This window comes from Hemitrygon akajei, chromosome 31, assembly GCF_048418815.1.
Source record: "Hemitrygon akajei chromosome 31, sHemAka1.3, whole genome shotgun sequence".
NCBI classification, from domain to species: domain Eukaryota; kingdom Metazoa; phylum Chordata; class Chondrichthyes; order Myliobatiformes; family Dasyatidae; genus Hemitrygon; species Hemitrygon akajei.
In genome coordinates this window covers 29,799,220-29,816,672 of record NC_133154.1, presented here as the reverse complement: position 1 = coordinate 29,816,672, position 17,453 = coordinate 29,799,220, and the positions used below count along the sequence as shown (strand labels likewise).

General features: G+C 45.7%; 1 protein-coding gene across 1 annotated transcript; it reads left to right on the top strand.

The window, feature by feature from the left end:
- The first annotated feature begins 552 nt into the window (after window positions 1-552).
- Window positions 553-15,725, top strand: LOC140719205 (guanylate-binding protein 1-like). The gene is made up of 9 exons (XM_073033643.1): window positions 553-777; window positions 1,293-1,420; window positions 1,999-2,108; window positions 3,696-3,883; window positions 4,514-4,759; window positions 6,175-6,455; window positions 7,019-7,231; window positions 10,839-10,941; window positions 14,397-15,725. The coding sequence occupies exons 1-9, from the start codon at window positions 567-569 to the stop codon at window positions 14,738-14,740; spliced, it is 1,824 nt and encodes a 607-aa protein (XP_072889744.1). The 5' UTR covers window positions 553-566; the 3' UTR covers window positions 14,741-15,725.
- The last annotated feature ends 1,728 nt before the right edge of the window (window positions 15,726-17,453 follow it).

Sequence of the window (17,453 nt, the reverse complement as noted above, 5' to 3'; positions counted from 1 at the left end):
CCTGACAGTTTTCAAGAGGGTGAACCTGTTTACAAGAGGTACATCCCCTGGGGTGTCCTGTACTTCAAGCATCCTTTCCTTCCTCATTGTTGCCCCTTTTCTCTCTTCCAGTATCCTTGGTGTAACGACCTCACTGTAGGTCCTGTCCAGAAAACTCCCGTTTTCACAGATGAACCTGAGTCATCTAGTTCTTTCTTCAGTGCTGCAACATGCTCCTTCAGAAGCTGAATCTGGACACACTTTCCACAGCTGTAGCAGCCGGGGGCACCATCAGTGTCCCTGACCTCCCACATCATGCACATAGCACACTGAATCAGCTTAGCAGTCATGTCTTCACCCTCTCCAATTGTGGCGTAGTCTCTTCCCTCAACCTCCTCACCAAAGACTCTCGAGCCAAAGACCAGCACTTTTCACACCAGGCACTTCCCTCGACCAGGCCGCTTCGGTAATGAGATGCAGTTGTTTTGCTGATTGCTCTGTGTTTTCTCTGTTCCATTCATTCTGATTTAAACTGTCTGTGATTCTCTTGTTCTGACTTTGTAGACATTTTGGGAAACGACTGTCAGATGTCAGTAACTGGGGACACTACTGCTAACAAGCTGAAAATGGAGAAACCCTTGGTGCTGGTTTATAACAAGGATGGGAAGCTGCAACTTAACCCAGAGGCTCTGAAGGTCCTCCAGTCCATCGAGGATCCAATGGTTGTTGTGGCTGTGGTTGGTGCTGTTCGTACAGGGAAGTCCTACCTCATGAACTGTCTGATGGAAGACAAGAATGGTAAGGACAGTGGCAGTGAATTTCCACCTCTAACCTTTCACCTTTATTTTCTATCACTCTTGCAGAATTATCCCAAGACCTGGGACACACAGAGCACACTTGCATTTTCAAGCTGTCAGAAGTGGTAAATGTACTGGAGACATCCGTTGGTGTCACATTGGTGTTCCCATCACTGTTTTGGACAATGGATCTAGAGACATCAGGGGAATTTGAACAGCATACTTGCTTCATATCTCAGATGCAGAGAGCACACTGGTCTCATTAATGGCGACCAGAATTACCTGGTATAAAACCAACTCTGGGTCAACCATCAATCGTTCTTTTACATGAACTCTACAACAATCCCTTTTATTCTTCCCATGTTCCCAACAATTCCTCCCAAACCCTATCACTTTCACACAAACAAGGGATAGGGTATTCACAACCTGCACAGCTTTGGGCTATGGAAATTGGCTTTTGTATTTGAAATGTTTACCTCTGTCTGTCTGTCTCTCTCAATCTCTCTCCCTCTGCAGGATTCTCAGTGGATTCAGCCTTACAGTCTCACACCAAAGGAATCTGGATGTGGTGTCGATCCCTTCCTCAGAGACCCAATGAGGTCCTCCTGTTGTTAGACACTGAGGGTCTGCGAGATCCTGAGAAGGTCAGTCCCTCTCTCACAACCATCCCCCTCCTCAGAGCAGTGGTTTCATTACCAAATGGGTAACCCACAGACAGAGGAAAGATCCACAGACCAGAGTTCAAATCCCACCACAGGCAGTGTAGACATTTAAATGCTGTTTACAATCTAGATTTAAAGTAAAAATTAATTAATTAGTTTATCAATTAACTAGCATTTTTATCACAGGTTCATGCTGAGCTCTAAGGAGGAATTATGTCCTCTTTTCCTTTGTGGTCCAAGACCATTTCCCACTCAAAGTTTCCTGTTCCACCCACACCAATTCCCATCCCCATCCTCCCAAATGAAAAGGATGTTAAGGTGCCATGAGATAGTGCCCTCTCCCAGCACTGTGGCAGAGAGCACACTCGAAGACTCTATCTGTAAGTCTTTCTTCGGCATAAATCTGCTCCTGGTTGCATTGACAGGAAGGATGTTGTGGAGTGAAGCCTCACCCACCAACCTCTGTAAACACTGAGCAAAAAATGTCCAGAAATGGGATACGTATCTATTAGACTAATCTCTGAGCAAGAGCTCTCACTGGTCTTCTGTCCTACCTGCAGGGAGACACTGACAATGATCATTCCATCTACTTACTGGCTATCCTTCTGAGCAGCATCTTCATTTACAATGGGAAAAATCAAATAGACCAGCAATCCCTGCAAGACCTACAGTATCCTTCGCTGGTGTCTCTCAGTCCTTCTCTTTCAGGGTGATATCTCAACAGTGACCAGTGTCTCTCAGTACTTACCTCTCGGGAATATCTGCACAGTGACCGAAATCTCTCAATCCCACTCCCTAGGGGAGATATCGTAGCCCCTGTCTCTCTGTGGGATATCTGTGCACGGACTGATGTTTCTCTATCCTTTCTTTTGGCATATATCTGTTCACTGACCATTGTCTCTCAATCACAGAGAGATTGAGTTATACAAAAGGGAAATCATCCCTTCAGCCATGCTTGTCCATACAGAGTAAAATGTATTCTCAAGCTCATCCCATTTTCCAACACATTCCCATATCCCTCTGAATTCTTGTCATCTTCATTCCTGTCCAGATACTTGGAAATTTGTCTAATGTACTGTATGTGCCTCATCTACTTCCTCTGCTGGCTGGTTCAATATAATCACCACCATTTGTCATTAAAATATTGACATCTCAAGTTCTTATTAATCCTCTCACTCTAACCGTTCTACTATATCCTGTAAATTTCATTTCCCCAACCTTGCAAACAAAAACCACAGACCCTAGCAATGCCCTTCATGATTTTGTTATTACAGCAATGAGATCACCCCTCAGTCTTCTATGTTCCAAAGAATAAAGGCCAAGGTGTCTAACCCCTCAGTTCCATGACTCCTGGTAACATCCTTCTAAATGTTTCTTGGCTCTCTTTCGGTTTAATCACATCTTTGCTATAACTGCTGACCAAAACTGTACACAGTACTCCAAGTGTGACCACACTAACGCTTTATACAATCACAGTGTCACCACCCACTTCAAACTTAGTTCGTTAACTGATGAAGGCCAATGTGCCCAACATTTCTTCACTACTCCTTACTCTCCACTTTAAGGGAACCATGCACCTCTACTCCAAGGTTGTTCTGTTGTTCAAAGGTAACTGGAGCCCTTCCATTTAATGTAAAAGCCCAACAATGATTAGTCCTTCCACAATGTAACTCTATGTACTTATCTGAATTCCATTTGACATTCCTGAGCCCAGCTGCCCAAGGTCCCACTGTACTTGCTGGTACTCCTCTTCACTGTCTGCTGTGACAGTGAAATCATGCTTGAGGACTGGACCCATCTCCTGCAGTTCCACAAATACATTTCCATCTTGGTCTTTCAGGGATCCTGTTCACCCCCATGTTACTCTTCTTTCATTAATATATTTGTAAAGTCACTTAGACTTCTCTTTAATTCACTTAGCTAAAGTCACCCCAATCTCCCTTTTATCCTCCAAATTTCATCTTGAGTTTGCTCTGGCATCCTCTATATATATTCAATGATTCCATTGATCCCAACTGCCTACACCTCCTTTTTTCATGACTAGAATTACAATAATCCTTGACATCCAGGGCTCTCTACTACCAGCAAAAATGAGGCTTCAATGACTGATGCTATGCAGTCTCTCTCAGGAAGAAATCTGTACACTGCCCAGTGCCATTCAGGAACTCTGTCTCAGGGACAGATCTGTACAGTGACTGACATTCCTCACCATTTTCCTGACAACCCTTCATTACTTTATCCTTGATGTTGCTCCCAGTTTTGTGACTGAACTGTCTAAACGGATTCTGATGAAGACACAGCCTGATGCCTGTGACAGTTGGGACTTGGTCCGTGTCTTCCCTGATTTTGTCTGGGTGATCCGTGATTTGACACTGGATATGAACATCGATGGAAACAATGTGACTCCGAATGAGTACCTGGAGCAGATCCTGAAACTGAAGGACAGTGAGTATGTGGCAGTGCCAGTCTCTGAGGAGATAGGGTGAACTTGGAAATGGGCCAGAGAAGGGAGGGAGCAGAGTTGAAGTCCATGTCTGAGGGGTGGTGAAGGAAGGGGGAGCCTGTTACCTTTGAGAATCTGTGCACACATACTCCAGGGTCTCCCACATCCTTCACACCTCTCACTCCCCACTTACTCTGCATTCCCCTGCCATATTCACTTTCACATTCCCTGCAATATTCTGATGCCCATATACACCGTCATCTGGTCTGATGGTACAAGTGCACCACTCCCACCCAGCTGACACCACCTTCCCATCAGAGTTTCATCCAATTGGCTGAGTGCCACTCTCCTACATACACACCCCCTTCAACCAGTGACTCTCAACTACCATTTCAATGTCACATCATTGCCCTCTATGACAAGTCACCTATGACCCAACAACTGTGCACTTGATGTCCCTCCCACACATCCTGTCCCTCATCATCACACCTCGCAAACTGCCTCCCCTCTGTTTCCTTCCTGTCCTTCCCCATTCCTCCCCACAGTCCTGTGGGTAACAGTCACCATGTTGGGAATGGGAGAACAGACTCAGTAAGGGTGATTCCTGCATGATTCCTGGTTCTGTTTTACAGGTGAGATCAGTGAGCAGGACAAGAAATACAATGAACTCCGCAGGTGTATCCGCAATAACTTTCCCTCACGTTGCTGCTTTGCATTTCCACCTCCCACACACTGGAAGAAACTCAAGCATCTCCAGGAACTGGAGGACAAGGATCTGGATGAGGATTTTGTCAAGGAGCAGCAGCAGCTCATCAGTTACATTCACACCCACAGGAAAGTCAAGAGAGTTCTTGGGGGTCAACTGGTCACGGGCAGGAGTGAGTAACCCAGCAAAACCTCACCACCTCTCTTTAGTATAACACTAACCTGGCATAAGAAAATTTTCAGATGCTGGAAATCCAAAGTAACACCTACAAAATGCTGGAAGAGCTCAGTCAGCCAGGCAACATGTATGGAAAAGAGTAAACAGTCTCCATTTCGCACTGTGACTCTTCCTCAGGACTGGAACAGAAGGGGAGAAATCAGAATAAGAAAATGATGGTGGTGGAGGTGGAAGAAGTACAAAGTGAAACCAGGAGAGGGGGAAATAGTGAAGAAAGGAGCTGAGAAGTTGATTAGTGAAAGAGATATAGGGGTGGAGAAGGGGGAATCTTATAGGAGAGGACTGAAGACCATATAAGAAAGGGAAGTACAACTATGTGCAGGTGCTAGGCAGGTGAGGTGGTGTGAGAATGAAACAAATGGAGAATGGTGAAGGAGATGAGTGGGGGATGGTTGGGCTATACTAGTTCAAGCAGTCTATGTTCAATGCCAACAGGTTGAGCACCTTCACTCTGTCCTCCACAAAAAGCAGGATTTCCCAGTAGCCATCCATTTCAGTTCTACTTCCTATTTCCATTTTGAACATGTCAGTGCAAGGCCTTCTCTATTGCCACGATGAGGCCAGGTCATATTCTGTCTGAGTAGCCTCCATCTTGATGGCATGAACATCGATTTCTTTATCTTCTTCCCTGTCCATCACCTCCCTTTGTTGCTCCTACCCCTTCCCTTTCTTCCATAACCTTTTACCCTCTCATTTCAGATTTTCACTACTCCAGCCCTTTATCTCTTCCACCAATCAACTTTCCAGCTCTTTACTTCACCTCTTCCTCCTCTCCTGTTTTCACCTATCACCTGCCACCTTGGACTTCTTCCCCCCACGTCCTTTCTTATTCTGATTTCTTCCCTTCATTTCCAGTCCTGAATAAGGGTCTTAGCCCTAAACACTCACCTGGAATGGAATATATTATCAAAGTACATGGGAATGTGGACAGTGAGATTGAAAGGGAAGAGATTTGGAGGCCATTGGAATTATGTACAAGGGATGTGAGTGAGAAGGTATTGGGATCCCATTGGAAGTGTGTAGAATGGAAGGGAATGGGAACATTAGAGCCACTATGGGAATATAAATAATGGGAATGAGTGGAATGGTGTGGGATGGAGTGTAGAGGGGTGGAGTGAATGGAAAAAGATAGAGTCCTCTAAGAGTGAATGGGAAAGGTTGGAAATGTGGATTGTGGGGATGAATGGGAAAGGAGTGGGGTCCTATTAGGAGTATGAACAATGGGAGAGAACTAGAGGGGTGGGGAATGGACGTGAATGAGAATGGTTTGGGTACGTTGGTATATGGAGAGTGGGAATTGAGGTTGTGATCAGATCCCCAGGCACTGACCTCCAGAAACATCCCACACAGGATTTGTTGAATTGACCAAGACGTATGTGAACATGATGGCAGATGGGGTCCTACCATGTGTGGAGAGCTGTGTCGCCAAATTAGTGGAGGTGGAAAACCAAGCAGCTGTAGATGAAGCCCTGAAATTCTATGATGATGAAATGAAAAAATTCTCAGAACCTCGTTGTCTTACTATGAGCAAACTCACAGAGAATCACAATGCGTGGAGCATAGAGGCATTCAATATCTTCCACAAAAGATCTATGAACGACAACAGTGGCAAATACATCAAACAGCTGGAGGTGAGCTTCTCATGTTCAGTGATTACCAAATGTCTCATCGCTGAGCACCAGTCCCTGGACCCAACACTTAACAACATAGAATGAGTTACAGACAATATCTCCTGGAAGTGAGGGGCTGAGAAACACTGGGTAGTGCAGGTCACTCCCTGAGTGAGAGTGGCAGAGAGACATCAGTTTGTATATGGATCACTCCTTGTCAGTGTAGAGATCTCTCCCTGAGAGAGAGCAACTCAGAGATACTGCTAGTGTTCAGATATACCCCAGAGAGAATGGGACTGCAAGAGACTGGTCAGTGTATGGACCTCTCCTTGCGAGAGAGCAACTCAGAGAAAGTCAGTGTGCAGATCTTCCCCTTAGAAAGAGGGTCTGAGAGATACTGGTCAGTGTACAGATCTCCCCCTGAGAGACACCAGTTAGTGTACAAATCTCTCCCTGAGAGAGAGAGGGGCTGAGAGACACATGTCAGTGCAGAGATCTGCCCCTTAGAAAGACAGATTTAGAGACACTTGTCAATGTACAATACTTGGTCTGCTAGTTTACTGTAATCTTTCCTTCACTCTCAGGAGACAATGAATTCCACTTACAAGTCTCTCTCGGCCAAGATCAAGGAAAAGTCAGAAGAGCAATGCAAGGTACATCTAGCAAAAGAAATGTCATCAATTAAAGAAAACCTGGCATCTGGACATTACCAGAGTCCTGGTGGTTTCCAAAAGCTGAATGCAGAACTTGAAAAGGCCATCAAGCATTATGAAGAGAAGACCAAGAACGAGACGGAGGTGTGTTCCATTTTAAAGAGAAAGGCACTTACTTTACAATTCTCAGAGTTTTTCTTTCCTCTTCATTACCAGGATTCAGAAAATTCCCCACCCTACTTCCTTCCATTCACCAGCAAAAGTGAATTTGAGTTCCACTCTCTGAAACATCTGGAATTCAATTAACTGGGTGTAGTGAGTCTTTAATCGGGAAACCAGTTATGGTAGTTATGGTACAGTTATGGTCAGTGGTAGGATTTCTCAGTGATGGGGTGATGAGTGCCTGTGAGACTATGGGATGGGATTCCATGGGTGAGAAGAGTTCAGGATGGGGGAGATGTCTGTGGGATGTGAGAGAGGATTCAGTGGGTGAAGAGTTGGTGATTGGCCAGAGTATCCATGCGCTGTATGAATTATGTTTTTAATGCTGGATTTCGAAACCTTCCAATCTCTCCCCTAAAAAATGTTAACTTTTTGCTTCCACTGTGCTTCAATAGAGAGAGTTCCAAAAAACAATCAGGCATTGAGGGAAAAAATGTTTGTGTCATATCTCTGTTGATCAATCCATCTTTTTATCTAATTCAGCTTGCAGTTCACGACAATTTCCCATACACTAACCAATCCAGTCCATGACTCCTAGTTCTAGGTTTACACACAGAAGTGTCTAGTCCCAGTTGTCCTACCTTTTCTCATGAGGTTACCTGTCCTTCCAGGTATCAGTCCAGGAACACATCTCTGAATTGCTTCCAGTGTGTTTATCATAATAGGGATGTTGGGAGTGGATCCAAAAGCAAGAGACAGACACTGAACTACCTGGAACAGGACTAGGCATGAGAAGGAAGCAAGGAAAGTGGGGAAGAAAGGATACTGAACATGACACCGGCCCCGGACGGGACAAGGACTCCGGGCCTGGGCTAGGACCTGACTAGGATAGGGAACCAGGACATGGAGCTGGGATCTAGGAGCCTGGGCTTGGACTCCAAGCCAGAGACTGGACAAGGACCCAGAACCTGGGTCTTGACTCGGACTCGGACCCCAGAACTGGGCGAAGACATGATAAGGCAACAGGACTGGACGTGAGACTCATGGACAGGATGAGGAAACCCCAGCACCGGGCTGGGCAAGGTACTGCTGAGCTGGGCGAGGCACATGACAAGACGAGAACACAAAACCGTGGCTAGGACAGGACAATGACCTTGGATGTGCCTAGGACTGGACGAGAACCCGAAGCCTTGACTTGGTCGAGGAAGAGACAGGAATGCAGAGCCTTGGTCGAGGGAGAGACAGGAATATGGAACACCGAGCCGGGACCCCTCCTTGAGTACAGGACGAGACAGTTCCCAATGCTAGGTAGTGGCAAATGGCTGGACCTACCTAGTGAAGGCTTGGACACAGAGAGACAGTTCCAAACAAGGTGAGGCTCCAGATACAGGTGAGGTGAGGTGAGGCTCCAGGCACAGGTAGCTGGCAGTGCTCCAGAGGGACGGAAGGGAACAGTCCAGCCTCAGGGTAATGGCAATGACGGCTGACTTACCCAATGGAGGCAAGGACCAGGAGGGACAGATCCCACCATAGGGTAATGGCAAGAATGGCCTGACTTACCCCACAGAGGCGATGACAGCATACCGACAGGACAAACCCACACAGAGACAAGGACAGGATACTGCCAAGAACCAGCAACCACCCTCAAACCCAGGGCCACTTATATTATGTCGGCCCCAAGACGAGAATCAGGTGCCTACGATTAAGCCCAAATGAGACAAAGGAACGCCTGAAGACTCGGAGTCTGGAGTCCACGAACCGGACCGTGAGCCAGAATGCAGACTTCACAGACTGGACCATGACAGTACCCCCCACTCTATGGGAGTCTCCGGCTGACCTAACAGGCTCTGCAGGATTAAGGATGACCTGGGCAGGTGGGGAGGGGGGGTGGTATTCAATCAGGAGGGAACCCAGTATGACGAGAGTTAGACGACAGTGTCTGCGTTTCTGGGTCCATGTATGGCTGGTTCATTCTATCATAATGGGTCATTGGGAGTGGACCCAAGAGCAAGATACAGACACTGAACTTCCTGGAACAAAACTAGGCATGAGAAGGAAGCAAGGAAAGTTGGGAAGAAAGGACACTGAACATGACACCGGCCCCGGACAGGACAAGGACTCCGGGCTTGGGCTAGGACCTAACTAGGATAGGGAACCAGGACATGGAACTGGGAACTAGGAGCCTGGGCTTGGACTCCGAGCCAGAGACTGGACAAGGACCCAGAAACTGGGTCTTGACTCAGACTCGGACTCCAGAACCAGGCGAGGACAAGACATGGCTATAGGACAAGGAGAGGCACAGGATTGGATGTGAGACTCATGCACAGGACAAGGGAACCCCAGCAGAGGATGAAGGAATCCCAGCACTGGGCTGGGCAAGGTACTCCTGGGCTGGGTGAGGCACATTGACAAAACGAGAACACAGAGCCTTGATTGAGGGAGAATAGGAATGCAGAACACTGAACCTTGGTTGAGGGAGGGACAGGGACATGGAACACCGAGCCGGGACCCCTCCGTGGGTACAGGACGTAAGGCCGGGACTCATTGCACAGATCGCTGAACACGACAAGACAGTTCCCAATGCTAGGTAGTGGCAGAATGGCCGGACCTACCTAGCGAAGGCGTGGACACAGAGAGACAGTTCCAAACAGGGCAAGGCTCCAGATACAGGCGAGGTGAGGCAGGGCTCCAGGAAGATGCAAGGCAAGGCAGGGCTCCAGGTAGAGGCAAGGCAAGGCAAGGCAGGGCTCCAGGTAGAGGCGAGGTGAGGCAGGGCAGGGCTCCAGGCCTGGTTTGCAGGGCAGGGCTCCAGAGGGACAGAAGGGAACAGTCCGTCCTCAGGGTGACAGCAATGACAGCCTGACTTACCCAACAGAGGCAAGGACCAGGAGGGACAGATCCCACCATAGGGTCACGGCAAGAACAGCCTATGATTAAGCCCAAATGAGACAAGGGAACACCTGAAGACCTGGAGTCTGGAGTCCATGGACTGGACTATGAGCCGGAATGTGGACGTCACGGACCGGACCATGACAGTGTTAGTGTTAAAGGAGACCTATACTGTCCGAAACCTGATCTAACTGAAGTATTACCCTTCTACATTTGTTACACACTCTATCTCTCCCACTTACTTGCATACAAACATTTTGCAAATCTTGTACTAGGCCACCCAGATCCCTCTACATCTCAGAACTTCAGAAACTCTCCCATTTGGATAATACACTTCTATTTATTTCTCTGCCATAATTGATATTTTGCATTATCCCACATTGTGCTCGATTGGCCTGATCCGTGTCCATTCACAGAACCCATCTCTCTACTCTCCGTCACCTCTGTGTGTCATTTTTACAACTTAGCCTTGTGTAATTTAAAAACATGTTCTGCTTTCTTTCAATGCCATGGTATAAATTGCATGTAGTGTCCAATTGTGGTCTTACCAATTTCCTGTTGATTGCTAAGAGGAGTTTTCTAACTGTGTATCAATCCCTAGCACTGGATGTTTGATGGTGAGAGCCTGTCTCTGGTCTCTGTGGACTGGTGTGGTGGGAGAGGGTTGGACATGAATGATTGTATTTTGTCTTCTCTGCAGGGGTCGGCTGTCCTCACCCACTTCCTGGAAGAGGAAAAACCTCGTCTAGACCAGGTACAGGAGATGGACAGCAGGCTGACAGAGGAACAAATGCGTGTCTCTGGTGAGAAAATAAACAAAGTGCTCAAAATATTGAGGTCAGGGTGTAGCTGTAGATTTAAAATTAATTCTTTGAATCTGAAAACTAAAAATGCAAAACATTCCTACTGGGTACTTCACCTCAGAGTTCATCAGAAGGACCAAAGTCATAGTGAGATCAGAGAGGGGTGTACTGATGTTCTTGGACATGTTCACATGAAGAAAAAATTGGTGTTGGGTTTCTTGAAGAACATAAATAGAAATCCAGAATGGCTGCCCAAGAGGAGGAGGTTGAGTCAGGATAGGGTTTATCAGTGAGAAGTGGGTAATCCTTCTTGTAGATATAGAGGTGCAGAGATAACAGAAGGACTTGTCATATAATGTTATTGGATCTCGAGCATAAATACCAACTCATTCACCCTTTATTGTGCACTGGTCATTTATTTTTGAAATGTATAGGCAATATGTCTTTGCTGCAAATGGTATTGCTGCCACACAAAAACAAATTCCCATCATATGTTGGTTATAATAAACCTGATTCTGAATTCTGAACTCATTGAAGTGTCAGCACATGGAGGATAAGGAATCATCCTTGCTGAGGACAGAACACTTCACTTCAGAGAGAGGAAGATCAGGCAGGGTATTGAAGACATGGCAGGAGGCGGGGTTGGGTCAGGGGTGGGTGGAGGGTTGGAGGAATTGCAGGAAGTAGGGAGGTAAAAAGCAGAAATCTCAGAGGGGTTAAGGGATTGTGGTATACTGAGAGTCATGGGAGACCAGGAGTGAGTGGGGAAAGATGTTAGAAGCCAAGGAGCAGTATGACCCAGTGGTGGCATGAAATAATAACATTACAGTGGCAGAGGCATGTTAGAATAGATTGGCAGGTGTGGTGGGGAGTTGCTCATTGAGTAGATAGATCAAATTTGTCAAGGCAGTCTTGAAGAGGACTTCATAGAATGCATCTGTGATAGCTTTCTAAAAAAGTGTTTTACTGAACCTACAAGAGAATGTGCTATTTTTTCCTCATCCTGGGTAATGAGAGAGGGTAACAATCTTGTAGTTAGAGATCATCTTAGAAAGAGTGATCTGAGTGTAATTGAATTTCTCATACGAATGGAGAGTCAATAGTTTAATCCAAACTCGGTGTATTATACCGAAACAAAGGAGAATACAACAGGATGAGAGACAATTTGGCTCGTGTAGATTAGAAACACAGTCCACATGGAGTGGGACCCCAGTATTTACCTGATCATGGCCGTGGGTGATGGGAATGGAAAAAAAATCTGTGGGACACCAATCCCTTTCATGGGGCAGAGTAAAGGCGCTCCAGTGGTTGGGGGATGCCCAATATTGCTGCTGGGGCAGTGAACTGGATAAAGAGGAGGACACAGGCAATAAAGATTGGGTTTTACGTTCAGACTCCACGGTAGGCCAAGAGCTGCCCATTTTGGAATGAGGAATATTTTCCCTAGACTTGTTTACCGGAGTTCAGAGACTGGGTGAAGAGCTGCTGTGAGACTTGCTCCTCTCTACCGCAGGGCATGACTCTGGATGGACTTTCTGAGCCAGGAACAATGAATGCATCCTTCAGTCTGACACCTGATGTGGAGAGGGTCCCTGCCCTGTGGTCACCAACAAGCCTAGATTCCCCTGAGTTGTCTGAGGATTTCTCCACCGCTGATCCTGGGGTAGGATTGTGTTGGAGGTGGAACAAGCTGTTGGGTTTGGGACACCCGCTGCAGAGAGAGGAATGCAAATGTCAGCTATGAGTGACTTCTGCCTGGATGGTGACAGGTACCTATGGTAGTTGGGGTGTTGGTGTCCATAGACAGTGAGAAGTTGAATTGCCATGTGTCCTGTACGATGTTTCCTTTCATTCTAGTCCCTGGAAAAAGATGCAAATGGCTATTTACTTCTAGTATGGAAATGGCATAGCTCATGAGGTGTGTCCACACCATTCTACCGTACACCTGGTGCTGTGCTCGGACCACTATCTGTTGTAGTGTGAGCAGGGTCCACATACCTGCAGCTTAATAAGCTAGATAACAGCACATTTCAAAGATTTCTTCTGACTGTTGTGAAAGATGGAGAGGGAGAGCAGGGGAGTCTCATCCCCCCACACCCCCCGCAATGGCCATAGGCAAATCTCACACTTGTCTCTTCTGTCAGGAGTATATTTGGGGGCCTACCAAGGAGTGGAGGAGATTGAGGGAGAGGACAGAGATGAAACTTTAAATATGTTGCCTTTGATTGTATGCATATTTGTAAAGAATAATCTGAAAAATTTCTAAAAATGACATTTTGGAAAGAAAACAGGTTGAATAATTATGTCCTTCTTTTAAGAATGGAATTTCCCTCCCACCACTGCCATCACCTGCATCTCTTCCATTTTCTGAATAACCACACTCACCCTATTTTTCCGTAGTCTTAATAGTGTTATGGTATCTTTTGCCCTTACGTACCACCCCATCAGCCTCTACATTTAGCACATTATCCTCTGCAACGTCTGCCATCTCCAAAGGGATCCTACAATTGAACATATCTTTACCAGCCCTGTCCTCTTTCTGTAGGGAACACTCCCATTCATTCGTTTCTAACCACAGCCCCCCCCCCCCGCACCACCACCAAATAATCTCCCCCAGCACTTATCCCTGCAAGCGGCTTAAGTGACACAGCTGTCCATACACCTCCTCTATCATCTCCATTCCAGACCCCAAACAGTCCTTCAAGGTGAGACAACACTTCACATACAACTTTGCTGGAGTCATCTATTGTATCCAGTGCTCCCAATACAGCCTACTCTACATTGGTGAGACCCTTTGTAATTTGGGAGACAGCTTCATCTCCACACCATCCATCACAAATGGCCATACATTTTGATTCCAATTCCCATTCTGACATGTTGGTCCATGGCTTCATCTTGTGCCAAGAAGAGGCCCCTCTCAAGGTAGAGGAATAACAACTTATATTCCATCTGAGAAACCTCCAACCTGATGACATGAATGTTGATTTCTCCTTCTGGTAAAAAAAATTCCCCCCACTGCTTCCTCTATACCCCACTCTGACTTCTTCTCAGCTGCTTATTACTACCTCCTGAGTTCCCTCCTCCTTCCCTTTCTCCTATGGTCCAATCTCTTCTATCAGATTGCTTCCTCTCCAGCCCTTGACTTTTCCCACCCACCTAGATTCACCTATCACCTTCCAGCTAGTATCTTTCCCTTCTTCCCACCTTTTTATTCTGCCATCTTCCCCCTTCCTTCTCAGTCCTGAAACCAGGATTCAGGTGTAACATTGACTGTCTATTCATTTCCATAGATGCTGCCTGACCTGCTGAGTTCCTCCAGCATTTTCTGTGTGTTGCCTTAGGCTGAACAGTGAGTGAATCTCCCTCTCAGTGTCCTGTCACACACACATAGAGCAGTGACCCCTTCACCACTCTCTGCACAGACTAATCAATTCATCTTCTGCCCTTTCTGTCAGCTTTGGAAGAGGAACTCTCCAGGGTGAAAAGTGAGATGGAGAAGATGGAGCAGGAGAGGAAGGCGGCTGAGAAACACAGGAAGGAGGAGATCGTGGAGCAGATCAGGAAAAAGTTTGAGGAGGGCAAAGAGTGCAGAATGGAGGAGCTGAAGGAAGCCATGGAGCATACGAGGAGTGAGATCCAGAAATACAAAGCTGAGGGCAGGATGGAGGATGCAGAAAGGGCTCAGCAGATGTATGACTACCTGATGAAGAAATATGAAGTGACATCAAAATGGAGTTTCATGAAGTTCTTAAGGGAGAGTGCTGCTGAGTTCAGGCTGTGGATGGAAATCACAGGCTAAGTGGTTCAGGCTAAGTGGTAAAACCATTTACATCCTGAGCAGGAAAGCAGACAAAAAAGATGTGTCATTTAGAAATGTGTCCACAGCATCAACCCTGTGACATCCCTAACAGATTCCAATCCCCCACCCCCTATCTGATCAATGAACAGGACCCCAAATATTGTCCACCCACACATTTCCACATCCAATCTCCGGCCTGATAATGGGGCACAAACACTGGATCATTTAAAGTGGAGTCAGGAACTTTTTCCCGGTTCATCCACAGATTCCAGATGGTGAATCTCAGAACCCCAAGGATGTGAATGAGATCATCATTTCCCCATGACCCAGTGTAATATGTCACACTCTCTAAATCCCCTCCCACAGCCTATGGACAGTAAATCCTCTATTTTGTATTTGAAACAGTGCATAAGAAAGATGCCATACAATATTTTTGCCTGATAAATTTTAATTAATCATGATTAGTTCAAAAAAGTCAAAGGTTTAGAAGGTAGTTTCAAACAATTCCTGTTACATTTTAGCCTCACAACCTGTACATGTGTTCATACATTACCTGCTCCAGGTGAAGATGCCTAGATTTCAATGTCCTCTGAGACAGGGTTGTGGACATTTCTTCTGCAGTTGTTGGACTCCAGAGTTACCACCTGGAGTCCATGCACCATTTTATGCATTCCAGATTCTGCCTAGTTATTGCTAGCTAATTATGAAGCTACATGTCCAGTTCTTATCCATGTTTTTTTCAATCTTCTCATATACCCGTCTACACTGTACCACAATTACCTAAATAATTGGTTCTTTAATTATAAAGGGGTCTGTTGAGCAATCCATCAAACTCTCCTTCAGCACAGAATGTCAGCTCCCACATCCTCCTTCTCTGCTGGTTCAGTGTTCTGGGTCAGCGGTCAGCTCTATTCAATACTGACCCTGTGTTGATAATGTGGCCTTCCTCCACTCTGCTCTGTGTTCTGTGGATCTCTCTCTCACCGGCAGAGTTCCCTCTCAGAGCCTGATGGGGAACTTGTCATCTCCCTCTGGCTGTTACATTCCCACCATCAATCCACGATCAGGCAAGTTTTCTTCCCACCAGGCAAGAAAACCGACCGCCATCAATGAACAATTGGAAACTGAAATGTGAGAACAGATGATATTCAGCAGAGATATGTGAGACTGCAGGTGCTGGAATGTGGAGCAACAACAGCAAGATGGAGGAATCTTCAGTGGGTTGAGCAACATCTGTTGGTGGGGGTGGGGGTTATGGAATTGTTGACACTGGGTCGAGATCATGTATTAGAACTGATAGAGGTGTCCTCAGCAGAGGGACCTGACCCAAAATGTCGTCAATTCCTTTCCTACCATAGATACTGCTTGATCCGTTGAGTTCCTCCAGCAGGATATTGCTTTATATAGGTTGAGTGAATAATTTTAGTTCATAGATTTGTTAAGTAACATAGATGCTATATTTAAACACAATATAACTTTATTAACAGATCAGTAATCTTTCCAATTAGCCAAATCAATGTAACTGCAATAATAAGAATCAGGATATATATGTGTGGATGAACTTAGATATTGGATCTTCATCCCACCACATGGAAGTGTGGATTTAAATACTAGTATTGTATATGCTGGTAAATCTGTGAAACTTTAGTAAATGTCTGGTGTGAAACAGGAGGTGTTCTCTATTGCATTTTGGACATTCCAGGGGTAGAAGAATATGACAGCTGTATCTTTGTAGGTAAGAATGGAGCTCATTGTTTGAAAGGTTCAAAGATTCCATTATTAGCAAAGTATGTATGCAGTATGGAAATGTGAGATTCTTTTTCTCCAGATAGCCATGAAACAAAGAAAAAACATGGGTAAGTTCAGAACGAAACAGCAAACCCACCCAACCACCCCCCGATAATAAAAAAACTGGGATCACAAACATCAACTCCCCAAACCCCTGTCCCCCTGCATGGAATGCAACAAAACATCAACTCGAAATCTCCCTCCCTCACATGAAAACTAACAAAAACACAATGAGAACATCAACCCAGGACTCCATAGCCTACACAAAATACAATAAGAACATGAACCACCAAATCCCCCTCATCAAAAACCATAAGGCTGAAAATTTTATAGGCCATAGTGCATATCCGTAATTGCAGAAACCTCGGCAACATCCTCCAACATCATCAAAAGAGAGGCGCAAGGGGCTTTAATCGGTGAACAATGGAAGTAATAATCAGTGAAATGGAGTTGAGCAATGGATTGCAGTTTCTTCGCCTTGAGGGTCGCACACACTGCTTTACGGAATCTTCTCAGAGACAGCAAAGCGCTGGATCACTCCCTCGATCTCCAAGTTGTAAATCACAGACTATAACAGTTCCAGAAACACATTCAAAATAGATGGAAAAGAAGTGAAATAAATAGTTTTGTCATCTACCCAGAAAATGTTGTCCGAGGGAGTGTTGTACAGAGGCGCCATCTTGACTGGAATCATTATCGCAATAGGAATCAGTGACATTTATGAAGATAGTCTCACATTAATCAATAACAACTAAATCATTGTGGCCAAACTAAGTTGGAAATTGAAGTGTTGAATAAAATGTCAGCTGGTTAATTTTCAATGTGATGGTTGACATGGGAAAGGTGAGCCAATATTAGCCCTTTCCTCCAGAAGCAACTCTGGTGAGATCACGATAGTTCAAACTGTGAAGTTCTCTAGTGCAGG